The sequence below is a fragment of the Corvus moneduloides genome, chromosome 1 (assembly GCF_009650955.1).
Source record: "Corvus moneduloides isolate bCorMon1 chromosome 1, bCorMon1.pri, whole genome shotgun sequence".
Lineage (NCBI taxonomy): Eukaryota > Metazoa > Chordata > Aves > Passeriformes > Corvidae > Corvus > Corvus moneduloides.
Genome location: NC_045476.1, coordinates 41,525,686 through 41,547,922, shown reverse-complemented (window position 1 = coordinate 41,547,922; position 22,237 = coordinate 41,525,686). Strand labels below are relative to the sequence as shown.

Genomic DNA, 22,237 nt, shown 5'->3' with positions numbered 1-22,237 from the left:
GGGAGTTATGGCTCAGAGATGCCACCACAAATATGCAAACACTCTGTAATGTGTTTAATTCTTAGTAAAATTGTTATATCCTTGAAATGTATGTCAGTCATAAGGCAGAACAACAAAGACAGACTTTGGCGATGCATATGGAGTTCTGGTGGGAGTAGACCCCAGGATGCTCAAGCTAAGAATGATCCTGGAGGGGCAGACTTCTTAAGCCAGCTTTGCCATGAAAGCTTTCAATTAGAATAAGTTTCAAAAACTCTGAATTAGATTTGCAGTGCTTACTGAAAACAGAATAAGCCATTCTGGGATCTCTGAAAATGTTATACCTTTAAAAGTTCATACAGATACCTTTGAAAATAAACTTTGAACATTTTATTGTCTCCTGCACTGTCGGTTGGATGACATGTTCATGATTACACTGATGGATGAAAGCAAACAATGCAAATGAAAAAATAGGAAAACGGAATATTGAAGACTGCTTTATGAGATAAAATGTGCTTCATGAAAGTGGTGCATTCACTGAGACTTCTGACTTTGGTGGAAGACATTATCAAATGAAATGCGAAAGTTTTTTCCTGTGTCAATAACTTTATGAAGCGTAAATTAATTTTGTGTTCAGTTATAAGACTTAAGTCTTTTGTCAAAATTAGCACCTTAGTTGTAATAGAGAGAATATTTTCAAGTAAATCTTCGAGTTTTAAACTTTTCAATGCTAATTAAAAGTATTTGATGTGCAGGTCCAGAGTACTTCATGGATGCCTCATCCGCCATATGTTATGCAACCAACAGTAAGTGGATACTTGGTTATATCTGGCTAAAAGTGCTTCCATTGTAGCCTTGCTCTGCTTGTCCAGCTACATGAAGGTCCTGGGTCATGTAAGAGCAGCCAGCTGCTCCCTGTGTGTGACAAGAGCCCTCTGCTTTAAAGATTCTGTTTCTTTAAGGAGCACCACTTGATTTAGTGGAAAGGGGAGCATGGGCACTGTGTTATCTATTTGCATTGATTGTAAGAGAGTAACAAGTTCTGAAGTGTTGTTTCTGAAGCTCTGCTTCAGGGACTGCAAGATAACTGCATTCCTACATACTTTGAATTGCCAAAATCAACATGTGACCATTCCTTATATGTTTATCCATCAAAAATGTCCTGTGCAGTTTTATATAAAGGATCCTCAGTGCCTCAGTAATGCATTTCAACATAGTGGAGAAGGTGAAGCACAACTGTCTTAGAGAGTTTCTACGAAATCTGTATCTCCTTTATGATTTGACCGGTCAACTCTCTTTTTTTGTCCCCCTGAGGACATTGTCATCTTTATCAATTTATAACTACTTAAGGCTGCTTTATGTTTCTAACCAACATTTATTAGAAGTAGTGCAGCTGATTTTTTGTTTACCTCACAGAACAGTTTCAAAGCACTTTGCCTAAATATTAGTGATATACGAGAAGAAAACACCACACTGAATTCCACTATATGCAGGTCACTTTAGTTACATTTCTACCTTTGATGAGTTTCTCAGGTATGGATCCACTTAACAGTGGCATTAATCAGAATTTAAATGTATATTCCGGATAATCATCAATACACTGATTTATACAAGAAGAGTAAAATTAAAATGAAGGTCTATGGCTTAGGATTGTTTGTTATTCATATATTTTGACTTCACAGTAATGTAACTTCTGGTGAGAGTTACAGCAACATGGATATAATTACACTACATATCTGTTTTGTAGCACAAGTCTCTCATCCCAATTTGCAATCCCACTTCCACAGCCCTGAGCTCTTTGGAGGCAAGTTCTTCAATTCTCTCACAAGGCAGGGACCACAGTGTGGAACTGACTGAGCACCCAGTTCCTACTGCTGCAGTGCTGCTCCTCTCTGCACACCGTGGGGGAACTTTCCATCTCGGTGGAGTAAAGCTGTTGCTGTATTCCTTGTAGGGAGATGAAATGTATTGAACAAATTCACAGTTAACATCAGTCCTGTATTCTAATATTCGGATTTAATAGCAGAGCACAAGAAATCTTAGATGCATGTATATGATGAGTTACCAGACTTGTGGAAGCCAAAGAATCTCCAATTCTTGCAGAAAGACTCCCTTTAAAAGGAAAACCTAAGAACTTTGCCAATCCCAGATTTTGTGTTTATGTGTGTATTTGAGGTTTATTTGACAATATTCAGCAGAGCATTTTTTTGCACTACTAGAAGAGGTATTTTAGTGTGGTAATTGAATGTATTTACCCCTTGGTAAGGACATGAAGAGAAAACTGTCTTTTATAGTGAATGGCACCCTCAATATGCTGAATTAAATTTGTGTTCATTGTTAACCAGAGAGTCATGTCAAAAAAAGGAAGTGTGATTCTAGGTGGAAAAGCAGAGGGACAGTGGATAAGTGGTGTACCATTTCTGTTCCAGTGTCATTGCTGTCGTGGGTTACTTCCATGTGTTTTCTGTAGCAATCCTAATCTCTTCCCATATGTTTCCAAAGATTATGTTCTTAAGAGGACATGAGACATTTAGTACAGAAGAAGTATAAAAGTAAAAAGGCAGAACTACCATTCCCTGGGTTTTATTCAGAGATGAATTCTTATTCAGAAATGTCTGAAAACTTGTCAGAGTACTACCACACAGAATTCAGGAGACTTCAGAATTAATGGCCTGTTTTGAAAGAAAATAAAGAGTCTGTGTCCGTTTTAAGTTTCTGTAGTTTCATGCCTAACTATAGACTCTATTCTCGGCATCTCCATAGCTTTAAAAAAAATAAAGAAAAGATTACAGTAAAGTTGGCAGAATTAAGGATGTGAGTTTTTGTAACCCTGTGAGCTGATGAAACCAGGAACTTTCTAATTTGGTTAGCTTTTTGTTTCTTCTTGTAAGTTAGTTTTGCATGTTATTTTCTAAATTGCTGCCACTTTACTTCATAATATTTTATGAGATGATTGATTGTGGCATGTGATGTCCCCCTGGAAACCACTGCAGATAAATATTACATTCCCCTTGCCCCAGGAAGGAGAACATTTTGTTAAGCCTCTATTATTCTTTGCGAGTAGAGATGAACTCATACAGAAAGCACAGTTTGAATTGCTCAAACAGTGGTGGTTAATTCTTTGTTTTGATTATAAGTATCCACTAAATCATGTTACTGGATGATTAGCTTTTCATTTCCGACAGAAAGACCTACTTGATATTTATGTATAATTTAACATCACGTAGTGTCCCTCATGACAAAAAGACAGGCAGAACCATGCTGTAGAGGAGACAAAGGGGGTTTTTCGTTCAGCGTGCTGTGCGCAGACCGGGCAGTGTTCTCCCAGACTGGCAAGCTTGCTGACAGGAGGGAAGAGCTGTGCTGCACGGCACTACCATCCTGTGTCTGTCTGTCCCTCTTCTGCCTGCCCATCTCATCTCCTATCCCACCTGCCTCCCTGTGCAGCAAGTACAAAGCTCTTTCTTCAGTGATATCCCCTGCAGTAGGTTGGCCTGCCAGACATTTTGCTCCTTTATTTCCCTTTGTATATCGATTTCAGCCACATTTTCCTGATGTGTGAGTGTGTGCATTCTGTATCCATTTGCTTGGTGGATTAAAAAGCCCACTATAGTAAAAGATTGCATTTCCAATTCCTTCTGTAGCTTTTTAACTACAACCAGATAAACCTCTGACCCTAACAAGCAAAAATGGCATATATATTAACTGGAAAATATTTGTGTATATTGCTTTCCATTCTCACCTTGTTTGTCTTCTTCTGTGATACCCTAAAAACAGAAAACAAGCAAAAATACATTTTCTAAGAAAATAATAGTCCAAACATTTTTGTCCTAAAAGCAGAAAGTCAGATGAACAGACAAGGACTCTGCAGGTATAGAACTGATATTGTGGGGTGATACTAATAAACAGCTGCAGATACAATTTTTAAGGGGGTTTTATTTTTGGTTACCAGTGATTTTTGCTGGTCTTACTCTAAGAGCCGTGGAAAAATAATATCAAATAGGTTGAGGTAGCATTGCTATTTCTGAATAAATAGTATTAAAAATAAACTCCTGCTTGCATAGTAGGGTCACACATGAAAACTTCTCACATCTTTATGCTTGCACAACCTTCAGGGTTTTGGAAAACAAGATTCCTGAATCATATGGACATGATGAAAAATTTACCTGGAGGTTCATGTGTGACTCAGACACTTCTGAAAAATGCACCCTTTATAAACTGAACCTTCACCGCTTTTTCCCGTATTGACTGTGCTGTGTCCCAGTAAGAATACCTAAAATTTGGCAGTTTCATTGCTTTGCCATGTGCCCTGGTGTTCTCTCTCCATAGTTGTAAGGGAAGACAAGTTCCAAAAGAGTTATAGCAGTGTGATTTTGGATTAAAATTGGCAAAACATATAAAGCACTGATGGTAGTATAGGCTCAGTTTAGTTAACTATATCTTTCAAAGTACAGCGCTTACTCTTCTGTATTTGAAATAAGGCTTATATTTCATTACTGCCTCAGGATGAGGATAGATGGATAGTGATGACAGAATGAAAACATAAATGGGATAAGAGTTATTCTGGGGATTTGTAACATTTGCCGTATTATTGTGTTTTTCCTGTAGTCCCTGAAGGCTGTTTGACAGGTCAGGGGATGCTTTGAAAAACAAGTTTACATGTCAAGTCACATGTAGACAATCTCATTTTCACTAATGAGAACATTTGTTCAAAATATTTTGATTCAAATCTTTATTACGAAAAATACATGTACTCTTCCTCTTTAAAGGCAATTTTTTTTTAGTGAACCAACTAAAATGTGCTACCCTGGTACTCAGTGTACACACTGGCTTTACACTTATCCTCTTTCATTTACAAGTAAAACTGTGCGACCATAAGTAATCACTGGATATGCACAGATAGATGTTCTTGTCAGTGTGGAATAGTTTCTACATAATAGCTGGAGAAGGAGTATGCCAGTGGCAGCATGAAAGGTGCAAGCAGAGCAGCATATGGAAAAATCTGCCATTGATAATGATAAAGTATGTTGGGGAGAACTTCTGTTCTGGAAGTTTCTCAAGCCCTCACAGTCCTTCTAGAAAGGTCAATGTATTGAAAAACACCCTTATTATTTTTTTCTGTCATCCTTCCTGTGGCCCATAGCTGAATGTAATCTGTCTGTCTTTAAAAACATCAACAAAAACATGTCTTATTTCATAAGCAGTGTAAAACCCCTACTTTGGTGAGAAGTGAGGCTGAGTAAGGAATCCAGATTCTTGCCTTTTGATTGTTGTGCATGAATGTAGCATAAAAGGTACAAATTGTTCAACTGAAATGGATCAGTTTTCATTTTCTCACTAGCAACTCTGCTGTTCTGGAGAATACCCAAAATACCACAGCAGTTTCAGTGTTTTGATTCCTACGCTCTGGAACAAAGAAGTTCCTTGTGCTCCAATCCATGTCCCTCTCCCAAGACGGCTTTTTCTACCTCACGTTTATTGCTCTACCTTTTTAGTAAACAGAGCCAGGAGTCTATCTCGAGTTTGCCTGTTTGAGTGTAAGAAAACAAAGTGTGTCCTCTGCAGACAGTTGAGTCCTGCCCCTAAGATGAAATGTAAGAATTCAGCTAGCTGGTATGAAAAGTAAACAGGAAATAATCCTTAGAAATTGGAATCTCCAGTAAGTCTTTCAACTTTTAGCTGTGTATTTTTAAGAGATCCTTTGAACATGAACTTACTTGAACTCTTAAGGCTAAAGTGTTTAAAGGTTGAAATAACTAGCCAAATACCAATGACAAAGTTCTGCTGAACAATTTTAATTCCAGTGTTTCCCAAGGCAGAAAACTGAGGACTGCCAATTCTATAACTGATAATCAAGACAGTAATTGGCAATGTTCCTTTGGAGCAGGCAGGCTCACGAGGTCATTTCTGCCTCCCTCTCACCCAGCACTCGCTGTATACAGATATTGTCTCAGTGCTACCTAAATGGGTTTTTCAGATGCAGGTGACCATGTGCTTTCTGACTTTCTTTAGTGCCAGGTGTTGTTCTGGGGAGAGCACTCAGGACAGAAAAGCAGTGCTCGAGCTCAACCAACTTAGACCTCTAAAAGAAAACAGGTTTAAGTGATTCAGCCAAGTTACATCTCCTACGCAAGTGTAGCGGTTTTTGAGTCTGATTATACAATGCTTCTGGAATCATATCAAAGTATTGCTCCAGTCCTTTGTTCTGCTGTTGTAGAAATTAATATGAATGCCAGAAAAAGATATATTTAAGTTAGATTGCCAACATTTTTTGACACTCTGTTAGAGCCCCCTAGTGAAACTGAGCATTTTTTGTGATGGCAGCAAGACACACCACATATGGATTCACTTAGAAAACATGGACAGGAGAACCACAAATGTTTCCAGTAGACAAGCCCTTGCATTTGAGGAACTTGTGCTGTGATGTTTTATCCTAAAAAGACTTCAGAGCTCTAGTAAAATTTTCTTTTCTTTCAAGTATTCTACAGATAGCATGAACACTAAATGGATAAACCATGGGTTTGTTTAAAGACATTTCCATTAGTGGAAAAAACCATATGTCTGTGTTTCATATAAATCTATAAACATAAACAAAAAAGATATTTGGAAAAGAAGGCATCTGACACTAAATTTGAAAGATTCCCCAGAGTTTTGTGAAGCCAGGAAATTCCGGTTGAGGTTATGGAATATTGATTTCTTTTTAACAGAAAAGATGCAACCTTACCCATCAATGTTAATTGTCAAGAAAAACCTTAACACAACAGCTGTTTAAAAGCAGCTCTATCAAAGGGGACTATTTTTTTAAAAGATAGTTATTAATCAATAGACATTAGAGGACCTTCTGTGGAAGAATGTAGTGCATTTTTAAAAAAAAATCAATCTCTAATTTTGTACAAAGACTGCATTCTGCTTTCACTTTCCCCACTCCATGTACATCACCTAAGAATATCAGCAATACTTTATTTATTTCATAGCAATATATATAACGTCTCTGTTTTCGTGGAGATATGTGTTTACATCAAGTTTTAGAATTACACAGAGTCAAAATCCTGAACACAAACCTGTAAGATTCATATGTTGTGTTTGCCATTTTGAGCAAAAATTCTTCATTTGGTGAGCACTGGTCAAGTTAGTTACTTTCCAGGTGGTAGATTAATAAGTAGGCAGAATATGTAGGATTAGAAGAGAGTGGCGGACTGTGTAAACACATGCTATTAATGATAGGCCAAGAGTTAGGTTAATCAGTGTGCAGATGGTAAAGGCCTCATCAGAGTGCTAAATTTATCTCACCATCAGGTATTTTGCCCCATGTATTGCATTCTGGTTATGCATGCACACGTGTGCTGTGAACAGGCTGAGGTATGTGACTTGTGTATTACAGTCCTCTCAAATTTACCCTCCATCATGAACCATTCTCTTATTCTGTGCCTAGCATTGTCTGCTGTCTTGCAGTTGATGCTGATGTTACTCGCCTTCCGCAGAGAGCACTCTGCTCTGCTGGCTTACAGCAAATCAGACGATGTGCGTGTCGTAAGCAGGACCCCAGCCTGCTTGTAACAAAGATGGTCATGGTTCAATTGCCAAACATGCAAGGTCTGTGATAGTGGAAGGGAAAGGCAACAATTTTCATCTGCCACAGACAGCTAAGAGCTTTGAATGTGCTCTGTGGTCTGAGAACACAGAGATTTCACACTAGTTGGCGACAAGGCTGGGAATGATCTCTGGGTGCTTTTCCCATGTTGGAGATGTGGTTCTCATTTCCATAACGCAGTTAAGAATACAAGATGTTACCAGAGGACAGTTCACCAGCAGAAGGGGACCTGGCTCTCCTTTCTGCCTCCCAAACCCCATCCCTGCACTGCAGGAAATCAGCATTTCCATTACAGAAGAAGCATTGGGCAGCTTTGGAGAAGGAGACAGGCTCTGGGGTTCTGCAAACCCAGAAGAGGATTCTTGAGGAAAGCCTGTGATTTACAACTAGAGTAATGCCAGGGAAGCACTGTAATTGTGATAACTCCAAAAATAGGACTTAAAAAACTGGCACAACCTGTCAAAGTTGTAAGGTGAATTCTTGCTAGTGGAGGATCAAGTCAAGTTTTAGGCTATTGACAAGATGTTCTTTTATAAACAATTGAGTAGGAAGAAAATGATGTATGAATCAAGGTGTAATCATCACAGTTAATTAATTTACTATTTTTTAAAATACGGTATTCATTTGGGGTTTTGTCCCAGAGGCTTCAGCTGGTTTTGAAAGAAAATTCCAAATGGAAATCACGCATACTTGTTCAGCTACAAATGTATTCTATAGCTGTATTTATCCTTGCTGCAGCTCCTTTTTGACCTGAGCCTGCCTTTCCTCACATTGGCTTCAAAGAATACATGTAGGCTTAGAGCACTTAGTGACAGATACTTTTTCATCTGCCACTGATCAGCATTTTGACCTTGGAGAAAACATCTTTCTCTCAGGCTCAGTTTCAGATTTGTCTTTTTTTAATCCCAATCTATTTAGATTATAAAACTGTCATACCGCTAAATAGTTTTTAGTAGAAGTTTGTGAAAAGTCTGGTGGAACAAGGGCCTGTCTTGACTGATGCCTCTAAACACATCTTCACAGTGATACTTCTAGGGTTTAGGCTTTTCATGTTAATTATTAAAATAAATTTGTCCCAGCTGCAAAAGGAAATATTGAATCTGACTTTTACCAGTATACATCAAGAGTTAACTTTACTTAAGAAAATTGAATTGCATAGGTGTGAAACAGTGAGAATTAGAAGAGAATCATGCCTGCAGCAATAAACTGATGAAGGAGACTCTGGCACCTTCTTAATCCTTAGAACAAAAGCACTTCCATAAATTACCATTATGTTACACCAAGTGTATTCAAGGACCAATTTACATAAGGAGGGGAAACTAGCTAATCTATATGTTACTTATGATTGCATCATGATTTTTCTAGTGCAGGAGTTGTGTAAAAAATTATAATAATGTACTCTAAGGACTTAGTGACCAGTTTATAAGATTCAAAAATTCCTGTGTCCAGGAACCATAAAGAATCATAGAATACTCTGAGTGGGAAGAGACGCACAAGGATCATCAAGTCCAGTTCTTCAGTGAATGGCCCATACAGGGATTGAAACCACAACCTTGCCATTATTAACACCATGCTCTAACCAGCTGAGCTTATCTCAGTGGCATGCTACATAATCCCTTGCAAAACCTGATTAAATAGTTTGATTTTATACCTCTTGATAATCCTATCAGGAGGTTTGTTTCAAAACACCTTTGCTCTGGGGCTTAGCACTCCATTTTTAATTTCCAACCTAAAGGTGCTCCTATTCATTTTGCCTCCATCTGTTCTTGGTCAAACATTCTTCCTACATTCAGTAACTGTTGTCCCTTCTCAATGTTCCCCACATTAATTTATAGACAAAAATTTTACTTGCATTTTCATTTTTAGGCTAACTATGTTAACATCACTGCATTTGCAGTAATGTAAGGATTTTGTACCTCTTGCTGCAACAACGACCCTTCTTTGGATCTCTTCCACTTCGAATTCATTTTTCTGGGGCAGCCAGTGCTCACAGGATTCCAGCTTTTTGTGCAAACAGCATAAATACTTCCTCTTCTTCTCTAGGATGACTTTGCTGCATTGTAAAATATCTTTTTTCCCTTGTGCTCATGACTGGTAATGCAGTCGTCCTGAAATTCACTGATATACCTAGGTTTTCTCTTTCTTCCACGTTTCTGGCAGATGCTCCTACGTGATAAAGGAAACCACATGTTAGCCTAATTGTCTTCATGAATTTGTGCCTTGCTCTGTTTAATCCAGTCCTTCCTGTATGGTAGTCTAATTTGCCACTTTACTTAATGGGCCTTACTACTTTGCAATTTCCCCAAATCTTTTTATTCAAGGGAATTATTAAAAACAGTGGGTGAGAACAATCCTGATGGAGATTTTAGTGACCCTCCCACTGAAGAAGCATAGCTTCTCTTTTAGCACAACCTGTTCTCATTTCCGCTTTAGTTAATCCTTTGTCATCCCCAAAGTTTAGTAACTTCTGGCTGTAGCACTGCCTGAAATACTTTATTGACCTTCAGAGAGTTTAGATCTGCTGCATGTCCTTTGTTGAGAAAATAGGTCATTTTATTTTAAAAAATGAGGCTAGCTAGATCTATGATTTATCTATGTTCTATCTTCATTAATATCCTTTAGTCCTGGCCACTGGACCTGTGCTCATATGTTCCAGCTCTGCAACAGAGATGATCCAGTCCTGGTTCCCATTTCACCTTGAGTTCAGTGACTTCTCTGGGTTTTTTGTCTCCTTTGTCTGTATTCATTTTTCTGCCCAAACACTCATTCTCTGAGTGCTGCCTCTGCTGTCTGATGGTTCATGTAGGAAATTGAGACAGTGTCCTTATTCTGCTGGGGCTACTTCTGAAGTATCTTTAATGTGTCCCCCATCCTCCCTGCATCAGGAGCCAAGCTCTGGGTTCTCTCCTTGTTTTTCACTTATCTATGTAAGAAACCTTTTGTTAGTTGTTTGAATATCATTTGCGAAGTCTCAGATAGACTTATAGCGAATCTTATTTCTGGTCTCCAAATACAGCATTTTCTTGCCTTGTTGTTTTCCTCCTTTCTGTGCTCATTCCTGGTATACTTATTGAGGTGTCTGAGTAAGTGGCTGATTAATTAACACCTTCTCAACTGTAACTGCTGAAGCATCTCAATAACATAATTATTTTAAAATTATTTTTGCAGAGGAAGTGCTAATAATTTATTTTTTTATATCAATGTGTAAATGTACACTGTGATCTGACACCCTGGAAGCTGGAAACATCCAAGATATCATAACTAGTAGCTTATTATTGAATGTATTGAATGTCTAACAGTATTTGACATTCATTTTTTTTACTCTCATGGGTCAAATGCTTTCTTTTCATTACAAATGTCTTTAGAAAGAATGTGATATTGACCTAAACTTTACAGTACAGAGGCAAATCATGTGTATCTTTCCTAAACTGATTTCAGTCCCACTGAAGTGGAGTAATTGCTTAATAACAATTTTCAGATTGTAATCTTGTGGCCTTGTTTTCCTCTCAAAGCAGTGTGAATTAGGATTAAGTCCACGCATTCAGCAGTGTTTGCCACAAAGCCTCTTGTTTTGAGTCAGTGGTATCTGCAGTGCTGTTGAGAGCACGGTTTCAACCCATTTCTTACATGACTGCAAAAACAAATAGTGAAATGTAATAGCATAAACACTGAATATTCTTTGGCTGTTTCATAGTGGATTGATGAAGAATGAGTTGTGCAACACAGTGACAGATCAACAGAATCTGAAGAATTTTGAAGGAGTGACAAGTTGTTATTTAGTGAAACCACTACCTTTGTTTGGACTACGTGCCAAAGAGACTCACTTCCATCAGGTTAGGTTCTCTTATCAAATAGCCTATTGTTAACAAGCAATTGGAAATCAGGGGCTGAAATATCACTTCTTCCTACCACAATTTAAATGCAATTTGTTATTTTTTGTTACTGACTACAGCCTCTCGTTAAAGGATGTCTACTGGACATCCTTTCCCATTCTGTGCCTTTTAAATAAGCTACCTGTTTTGTAATGTCACTTCAGGTCTTGTTGCCCAGGAGAGCCCCTGTCTCTAACACCCACCCCAAATCCCAGGTGTAGCCTTTCACCACTGTGCTTTTCCGAGTGAGCAATCGAGTGGAAGTTATCTTTTCCCTATGCGTGGCAAACCATACATGCACATCCCAAAGCAGGAAGACAGTTGGGTTCCTCGTTATCAGCTGTCTACTTCTGCCTCCTAAAATGCTGTGAACTCCCAGAGTGTGGAGTCCTCATGCAGGGTTCAGTCTGGGATAACTTGGATGATTATTTCAACTTCAAGCTGAGGATCACAGGATTGACACCCTGTTACTGATCTCCGTGGTGGGACAGGAGGGCTGCATGTGATTCACACAGCACACAGCCTGCTTTCAAACAGCCTTTGTACTTTTGCGGTACAGCAATCTGCAAATCGTTATGCACCCCCTCTTTGCCCAATCCACACAGGATGTGAGTCTGTGTCAGCTCCCAGCTTGATAGCCTTCCTCTTTAGCACTATCAATAAAAAACTCCTGCTTTCGGCTTCGGAAATTACTAGTCTACTGCCTTCTGCTAGCCAAGAGGGCGGGTGTCACATTCACAGATGTCCCACATCTGACAGGGTTGTGGCTAAAAGTATATTTTCTGTAGGCAGGTAGGGGAAGAGACCTACCATTGTAAAGCTGGTTCATCCGCACTGCCACTACTGCTCCTGGCTAACCCAGAGTTCAGTGGTCCAGGAGAACAAGCAGTGCTTCAGGAAAAGCATGGTTGTATGCCTTCCACCACTGACATTTCTTCCTGCTGGCAGGCCATGTCATTTTTGTGGAAAGAAGAGGATTGCTCTAGATGTACTTATTTTAAATGAGGATGAAGTGTTTCATGCAATGATCATTTCCTGGTGCTTGTCACAGGTCTTGCTTCAGGGAGAGAAAGGGGTGGACATTTGTCATGAGCAGTTTGAGTGTTTCTGATAGGCAGATGCAGAACCCCATCTCCCTGATTTGTGCCTGTGGAAGTAGCAAAGCTGAATTAGCTCCCTTGCTAACTCCGCTCCAAGTGCAGCAAGCAAAGATACTCATCATGACAGCTAAAGCTGTGACAGGCCACATCTTCCCCCAGGAACAGCACAGGAATAAGAAAAATTTGAAGAGAAAGACCTGTGCAATTCCCCTGGTTTCATGCTGCTTTCTGCAGACAGTAATACCCTATTCACATCTTCACCCTTCACTTGATATCCAATTTTATAACATTTCAACCTAAATCTTCACAGGTATTCAACACCTTGGGCATGTTGGTTCTACCAGGGGATGACTATGAAGCCAATTTTAGTTGGTTAGAGCATGGTGATGGGGGAAACTGGTCTTTGAAAGGGAGTCTGGGTGCTGCTGCCAAGAAAAGAGTTATGGCTCAGAGCTTAGATTTGAACTCACACAGCAAACATACCTTCAATCCATGACAGTGTTCTTGTTAAAAGCATGGATCTGGAGTAGGTCCTGGGAATTCCATACTAGTCTGACCCTTTCCTTTGCTTTGCCTACACTTTCCAGGGTAGAAGAGCAAGACTATTTATCCTTGGGTGACAAAGCCAAACCTGTTTGGCTAAAACATTTTGCTTGGCTCTCACAGGTGATGTGCATGTCTTTGAGATTCTGGACTTCATACTTCATTAATAGTAACCATGGATGTTTTCACTGATATAATAGAAATGTACCAATGTGTGTAACTTCATCCATTCGGGAAAAAAAAATACTGGACGTGTGCGTAAGCCAGGTGCACTCATTATAAACATCTTGTAATAGAGCTGGGGAAGTTTCAAATACCATAATTGAAGAGAACTTTCTCACAATATTCAAAATGTGAATATATAAATACAATTTTATTCTTCCTAGAGTTTTACATGCCATTCAAATCTGTCTTCCAGATAAAAATCAATGATACAGGTCATGGCTCTGAGAGTGTGGGCTGTGGTGATTAGCAATGATCTGTTTGTGGTGATATTTGCTTGCCTCCACAATATGCAACGTATTTGAATCCTCTTTGAGCTTCTTTTCATTATTTTGTTCAACACACAAGAGAAGAAGTAAGTAGAAACATGCCATGAGTGCTGTTGTGTCGAGTGAAGTATGAGACTCTGCATTGCCGTTTCCTTTCATCTACTTGGCCAAGATGGGACAATATGTAACCAGGCATTATGCAATATTTGTTCTGCTTCTCACAGCATAAACAGCTATGTTAACTCTTTTGTGCTGGTAAAATTCATGTGGATAAATACAAGGAATGGAACTCTTCAACATTAACAATTCCAATATCCAGTAAAAGTCATAGGAGACTCACAGGCATTACTTTTGTATGCTGTATGTGCTAAAGGACAATTGTTTTACTCAAATGTGGTTGTTTGCCTCTGAGAAATATTTTCTCTATTTCAAAGAGTACTATCTATCATTCTGACATGATCCAAAGTGAAAGCCCAAGCCAAACAAACCAAGCAAAAGCCAAATCAGCAGAAGGCTAGAATGTGTGACAGACAAAGACTTAAAATCCCAAAAGAGCCTTCTGTCAGGCACCCATTTTTACCCTAGGTATCACCAGTTAATGAGTTAGTGTGAAGTCAGTGAACACTAATGTGAAATTCTTTAGCATTGCTGTGAGCAAGTCCATTTTGCTGACCTCTGAGTTAGGAACTGCAGAAAATATCACAAGCTGCAGCCAGCTGTTCATGCCTCCTGCATGATCTGCTTAAACCTTGAAGCAGATGAGGCCTAGGTATACCCAAATAGCAAGTTTGTAGCAAATACACCTGATCTGAAGTAAAAGATGAATTACCATCTCTAAAATATAGGGCAGTTGCCAGAAAGTTTTAAAATTTTCTCTGCAGATTTAAGGGACTTGGACTGCAACTTCTTGAAAGCAATGAATCAGTTCTGATGATTGATATAAGGCTCTAATTTTCCTGAAGTTTTTCAAAGGCTTCCGAAATGTTTCTGAAATATTCTAGTAATTGGTGTTGTACAGTATTAAAATTCCTTCCAAGCTGTCTAATTAACTACAGCCATAGTTGCTTCTCAGAACCAAAATTAACTACTTGGTTTGACATATTGCGAGCCCTCTTACACAGGTGGATAATTCTAGCTCCACAAGGAGTTTTGGTCACCTAGTTTCTCAGTTCAGTGGATCTGCAATTGAATAATTTCCTCTTAATGGGTGACTTGACTAAGTGGTTTGAAAGTAATTAGCAAACAGTGGACCCAATATTGAAGTGTATGATCAGCATCTTATCAGGAACTACTTATTTCCTGTGAGAAACTGCAGTCGACTTCTCAACAAATTCAGAAAGCAACTTGTTGCTCTTGCTTGTAAGGAAGCTAATCAAGGAATAGTTGCACCATCCCAGGCATGTTTTGACTTGTGATGAAGTGATCCCAAGTGATTCTAAAGGTGTTTTCAGAAAGTCTATTCTTTACTGCTATTGGATGTTTCATTTGGTCACTTTTAAGAAAGCAGTAATTGTCTTCTTACAGCCACAGACTGGAAGTGGATTTTTTATCCACTAATACATTTTAATCTTGGTGCACAGCTGTTAATGGGATATGCTTCCACTCCAGAGCAATTCAGATTGATTTTGTTTCTACTTCAGAAATATATTACAGCAGAGCCACCGTATATAAAAGGGCTCAGTGTGTTGAGATGAAGTAGCCTCATGGTATTTGCAGCTTCTAATGGGAGCTCGGTACATTTAGAGCAGAAGTGGTGATTGATTGTCTGGTGCTCAGGCTAATTGATATGGCACTGAGTTAGTCAGTAGCTCTCAGCTCCATCAAAATCACACATGACATTGCCTCTTAATATTGACTGGGTAGTTCATATGATAAAAGCAACATGTTTTGGAGGAGACTTACAGAGCTGAGTGAATCTTCCTTCAGCATCGGTTACATTCCTAGAGCATCAGTTCCTGCCTAGAGTAGCATTACTCCTCCGCTGGAAATTTTTTAAAAGGATGTTCTCAGGTCTGTTTATTTTTAATGGGCTTGGATGCGGTCACTGAGATCCTGTGAGGTCAGAAGAATGGAATGAAAGTGGTCACAGATGACACTTGAGCTATTTCCACAGCTGGGTGCACACCAGCCAGAGTAGGCGGTCCTCTGCAGATGAATTAGTTCGTTGAAGTACATGATACAAAACATCTGTTACAATGAGAACAAACAAAAACAATGTGACTTTGAAGACTGGGATTTGTTGGGAGCTGCTTGCAAGGGTGCTGAATGAGGTAGTTGTCAGAAAAATTTTCAGGCTTGCCCTTGTGTGAACTAAAGCAAAACTACACATTAAGAATACCTAAATTCAATTAAGCAAGAAACCCTCTTTTCCCAAATTTTGTTGCACTGATTCCTCATACAGCAATGGGGACGGAGAGAACCCCTCTGTACCAAATATTTTTTATACCCTAAACCTCTTTTAATACAATGGTATAATTCCAGCTGAGTGGCTGTAAAAACTTAGAAGCTACAGTGGTATAGTAACTATTATTCTGTCAGTTGTTCCCTGTGCTGCTTTATTACCAGCTGTCTTGAAGTGCAGTAGATGTTTTTCATTGTCACTGCCACCTGATGACAAATAAAACCTTCAAAATGCTTTTGCTTGAAGAAGTAGCTCACAGCTCCTAGCCAGAAGTAGACCTTTCACGTCACCTTAATGAGCCAGAGTGATCCAAACATTCCCACCCCATTTTACTCTTACAAGGCAGTTACTTTTGGCTGCCTTTGATTTTTTTTTCTCACAGTTGAGCTGGTGAGGAAATCGGAATACTAAGATATTTATGGAGTAAACAAACATGCTGTGTGTATTAAGACTGAAGATAAATCAATCAAAGCCAGGTGTTTATCAGTTATTATAGGGCAGCACTGTTCTCATGGACAGTTTAAAGAAAATGCAACATTCCTAACACATTATTCCAGCCATGGTAATGATGAATGAGATGCAGGTATACATCAAAGCATTGGTTCCCCTATTTTTTTTTCTTTTTTTCCTAAATTGAGCAAGCTAACTGTCACACAGATTTGATGGATGCGAATCATGTCCTACATACATAATAGAAAAAGGCTGCACCACCACATAATGCTCCCAAAGAGGTTTGGTGCCCAGTCTGTGTAGGCACATTAGGTAGACAATAGTAGTAAAAAAAAAAAAAAAGTAAATAGAAGTTAATCCTTTAGATCAAGCATGTGGTAGGGATATGTGATTTTGGACCTGGAAATCCTTTAGTTCATCCCCTGCTGGTGGCCTGCTGTGTCTGCACAAGGCTACTACGGTTTTTTAAGGCTCAACAACTGAAACAGGAGCTTCGTGGATCTCATGGGTGTCAGATAGGCCACTGGGAGAGGGCCTCTTTCCTGGCTTTCCATCTGAGATCCAGTGGTGGGTGTCAGGAGAGCTGAGAAGCTGCAGAGGAAACAAAGTTAAACAAGATCCTTGTATTGTTCAATTGATTCTAGTTTATGCCTTCCTGATGAGTGGGGTGTCTGTATGTGTAGTCATAATTTATTATAGCTGTACAAGACAATTATGTTAATCTTACTTTTATTTCCTAATATTCTTTGATCTCATACACATCAAAGATGTAAAATTTTAGTCTTGTTGGTAATTAGCTAGAAAGCAAATATGTTGTCTGTCAGTACAGAGGATACAAAGCACAAGAAATTGTCCTGGGGGAGTCTAGATTCTAGACTAATTTTTTTTCTCCTCATCAGATTTTAATTTCCCTTTCATCAGTTCCCTCAGCCATTAAATAAATGTACTGGAAGTAAACTTTGCCATTGTGAAATTCATTCAGCTTATTAAACCACCTAGTCAGTCAGTATGAATCCTCAATTGAGGAAAAAGCAGTTTGGTACATCAAACGAAAATGAACATCAGTGTTCCCCAAAGTTGCAACAACCCCTTGCAGTCTGTATTGATGAAGGTTTCACGCTTGCTTGCTGTTAGTTTTAAGCAGGCACAGGCTAATGCTGTGCACAGTTCTCATTTGATTCACCCATTATAGTCCAAAGGCTTTGATTTCTAACTTGTGATTAGTGCTCTGGTCAAGAACAGCAAATGAGGATATGCTAAATTATTTGGCTCTGCAGTTGCTCTTCAAAGCTGTCTTTCTGGAAGGAGAAAACATACAGGGATTATTTTACAATTTCTGCAGTGAATCTCTGCATCAGTACTTTATGCCTCCAGCTGGTGGATTTATACATGGCAGTTTATTCTGGGGATTGACCCCTCCCTCCACTTTTGTTCATGAATTGCAAAGAGATCATTATCTTCATAAATTTGTTTACAGTCCAAAACTTCCATATGAATAATTTATGGCAACATTTCAGCCTAAGGATTCTTCTCAGTGTGCATAACAAGTATTTATTAGATGGTTTCTTACTGGAAGTTGTTATTAGACTTGATTCTTTCCTGTTCCAAGGTTCATTGTCCTTATCTTTATTATTTACTTCAGCTTCTAGACAAGATGGCTGTCTTGCCAGAAAATAAAATTTTGTTTCTTGATTAAACAAGTCTGCAGGCAGCATAGGGCCACAAAATTTACAATTGGATAACTGAAAAAAACCCAAGATCACTGAATTACAATCTGAATCTGAAAACAAGAGCAGAATCATCTATGCTAGAGATAATTAATTAATGAAGATCTGTCTGTGGTATAAAAATCTTTTGTATACCGGCATAGTAATGTACAGTTTGGCATCTGTCTCAGAGGATTAAAACAATGTGAAATACTGGTAGCATTCCAGTTGATGACAAAACTGTAATTAATTTCAGCAGGGCCAGGATTTCAAGACAAATTTTTCAAATTCATTAAGATCTGTACGTTACCGTGATTGTTGGATTACGTAAATTTAAACCTTTCAAATTGGAAACAGCTTCTGCTAAAAATTTTGCCTCATCTGGTTCCCGTTTTATGCTTCAAGCTGTGCACTTCTGCATTACTTACCTGTATCCGTAACCATTTGCAGTGACACTGAACTGAAACACCAGAAGACAGTCCTTCATGATGCTGCAGCTCCTCAATAGTAACAGAAAATACCACAAGAAATACTACCAGAAAACCATTTCATGTACTTTTCAGTACCACAAGTGGGTTTTCTGTGTGCCTAGAAAAGTCACTGCAGAACAGAAATGTGGCTGCCAGGAGGTTGGTCCCTACTGGAGTTTATCGGAACATCTGCTGTTAGTTATGATGCATCTTTTGATGTCAAAGACAAAACAAGGGTTTGTTTGGTTTCTGGAGGATGGGGTTTCACATATAATGAAGATTCACAAGCATGCAGTGCACAGAACCCAGCCCTTGAGTCCCTGTCATTCTGGAATTCATTAGAGTACTATTTTTCTATCCACACAGCTCTTAACAAAAGATGGGAGTATTAGCCATTTGCCTATCATCTCATTCTTATTTATCTCCCTTTGGATGTTTCTTGTTTCCTTTACCTCTGAGACTACCCTTTGCCTCTGGCTAGGACTGACAAGACTATTACACATATAATACTCTGTGGATAATAAAATTTGGCTTTGTGGGCAGAATCAAATAATAGCTCTAAAACTTGTCTTCAAGTGAAAATGTGCAGAGGGAGAGGGTAGTGACATGGAAAAAGTTGTAAAAGTGTTGTTTTGACTCCACTTCCAGAGAGGACTTAGGGAGTGAGGAGGGGGTGAGAAGAAGAACAAAGACAAAGTGTCTATAATCTCCCTGTTTTCATTTCTGGGTTATTGAACTAATTTTAAGCTTTTTCTTTTTCCCCTTCAAATTTAGATAAATTCTGAAATGACATGTCATTTTGAAATATGGTGGAAACATTGCTTTTTGACAGCTCCAATTTTTTCATTCTTTTGGTCACAATTATGTGCCAAGTGTGACCTGGATTCACAGGATGTTTTATTCTCCCGCAGACTTTTTTTTCCAAATAGTTTACTGTTCATCTCAGCAATATGTGTATACCATCCAGCTGGCCTTTTTTTCTCTAGCTTGCTCTATGATTTATTTCTCCTAAGCATAGAGATCTTCTTACCATTGTTTAAAGGAATTCTTACTGAACTCGTGGCAGACTCAGCTGCCTGATCAGTGCTTCACAGAAGGGCGATCATCCAGTTTGGGTCAAAGACTCACTCTGGTACATTGACCACAGTAGTGACCCACCAGCTTATTCCTCTCTGGCTACAGTGCAAGGTGCTCTCTGTTGTCTGAGACATTTTTGGAGCAGTATTTGGTAGCAGGCAGTTCCCATCAGCTGCCTTGTAGCCTGAAGAATTGACTTCAGGTAGGGTTTAGAAAATTACTTTGAAATAACTTGAACTGCTCGTTCTTGGCTCATTCGTAGAACCTCTGAAATTACTGTTGACCGCAATGGTAGTTTGATTTTTAGATGCCAGAGAAAATAAACATAAAGATTTTTTTTTTAACACCTCCACAATACTCAAATAGCTGAAGGAAATTCAGAAAAGCTGCCCAAAAAAACTTTGATTTCAACCTAAACTTCTGCAAATCAGGCAGTGTGTGGAAACCACAAAACCACAAAGAAGTAAAGAACCTCTTTGTTGTATGTCAGGATCTGATTGCTTGCTGTGCGTTGACATGTATAGTACACAGTAGCTGGTAGGAAATGATGGTGTACAAAATAAAGCTATAAGAAGTCAAAACTTTTTATGGAGATTACTGCAGTATGTATATAAGTGTAAACCAGAAAGACTCATCTGATTTACTCCTGTAAATTCATTTAGAGAAAACTGAAACAGCAGACTTGGACTTCATTTGCCTGTGTTGCTTTGGCTACTTTGGTTTGTGCAAAAGGCTGCTGTCAAGCAGGCAGCCTGCTTCTAAGAAATGCAGAACTCTTTGCATTCATCTCCTAATGCAAATGTTGACTACTGCTTTGGGCTTGAAATGGATTATAATTTGATGCCAAAAGAAAGAGATGGGTGTCTATGAATGAAGAAAGAGGTAATAATAAAGAATTTGGTAATAATTGGAGCTGAGGAAGTACTTTGTTGTCTGCTTTCTGCCTTATTTTAACCAGTATCACCAGAATTCCTCTGAAACTGGTAGTGTGATGGGATGGATGTGGTCCATTCACTAATGTGGAGAAAGGAACAGTCTTCGATGGTTACCATCCTTCTGATAAAATTGAGTGCCCTGAAAAGACCCAGTAGCCATAGACTGGTGACAAACACCCTCTGTAGACTGGGCAGCATGCGGGACAAGGACCACGCAAGTCTCTCCTCTCTGTGTCATCAGTGTTCCTCACCTTCAAGTTAACCTCTGAGGATGCAGCCCCCTACCTTTCCCAACACTTGGGAAGGTTGTTGGACATCACCAGTCGCAGTGATGTATTTCTGTGATGAAGGATTTCTCTGTGGGTAGCTGATACCTGGACATAACTGAGAAGCTGTTGCTTGATAATGACTTTCAGTCCCAGCAATGACCAAACCTGGTGACACAGCTTTGAGACTCCCTATTCTATTACCAGGCCCCTCAGCCACCCTATTTCCCCAATGTACTTTCAGCATATTTAACGTGTTACAGCTGTGCTCACTGCTATACAATAGTTAAGAGGCCTGCCAGCATTTCCAGTATGAACTCGTATTTTAAGGATAATAACTCAGCTGTAAAAATGTGCTCGAGGCTGAAACTTTATAAGGAAGATTTCTGCCCAAGAGTGACTTTATCTGGACAAAAAACAAAAGGGAAAATATATCAATTTAGTCATTCTTAATCAGTAAAGATATATTAAAAAGAAAGTAAGTAATCCTAGCTGGATCACTTACTTTCTCTTCTTTTTAGCTTAATAATAGCCAGGATCTGCATCTTTTTTAACTTTTCATGTCTACTTCTTGGACTAGTTGAACCATTTTCGCACTGAGTATTTACTCACATGTGTTGCTTTTAAATTGCTTTTCCACAATATTTTCATTTGCTTTTAAAGACAATGAAGTGTGGAGCAAAGTAGACTCAAGTCAGCCATTTTCTCTTATTTATTTCAAACTGCTCAGCATGAATCAAGAGTTTAAATGTATCCTTTTCTTGATCAATTTGGACTGGTATGTGTAATTGAAACCACCTATTCTCTTTGGACTTGCAATGGTGATGACCCAAGATGTACTCTGCAGTCTGAACGCTCATGGACTTGGGAAAGTTTAGATGTAGATCCAAACTCATCCCAGAACCCTGATAATAGACCAGCTCCTGAGTCCCCTCTATGTCACACAGGATTTCAGACACTTTGAGGTCTTTGGTAGAAGGGACACTTACAAATGTTAAGTGTTTACTCTAATACACAGACTGGTTTCACTGGAAGTACCTTAAAGTAAATGAGAATTTAAAATATCCAATTTTTAGTTAAAAAATCTGTTTACCCTCTCTAGACTCCTTTTTTTCTGACTGGTGACACATAGCTGAGGGCTTGAATTTGACTTCATCTATATGGAGTTGTACCTTCACTGATTTCCATGCAGTTACCTTTGAAGGACATGCTCTGTGTTCTTGCTGCCATCAGCTTTTCTGGCCTCTTGAGGTCTCCTGCATCCGGGAGAGAACTTTTAGGTAGGGGTACTTTTGCAGCCACAGTTTGTCCAGATTGTGCCTATGTTATCAGTTGTTCAAAACAATGTAAAAACTG

The 22,237-nt window shown here is 38.9% G+C and overlaps 1 protein-coding gene across 6 annotated transcripts in view; it reads left to right on the top strand.

Moving 5' to 3' along the window:
• RBMS3 (RNA binding motif single stranded interacting protein 3) overlaps positions 1–22,237 on the top strand; it is a 711,648-nt gene that overhangs the window by 640,719 nt on the left and 48,692 nt on the right. For all 6 annotated transcript variants that reach the window (XM_032107595.1, XM_032107598.1, XM_032107611.1 and 3 more), the window contains one exon: positions 735–785. In XM_032107595.1, coding sequence (XP_031963486.1) covers positions 735–785 — 51 coding nt within the window. The remainder of the gene's footprint in view (positions 1–734; positions 786–22,237) is intronic.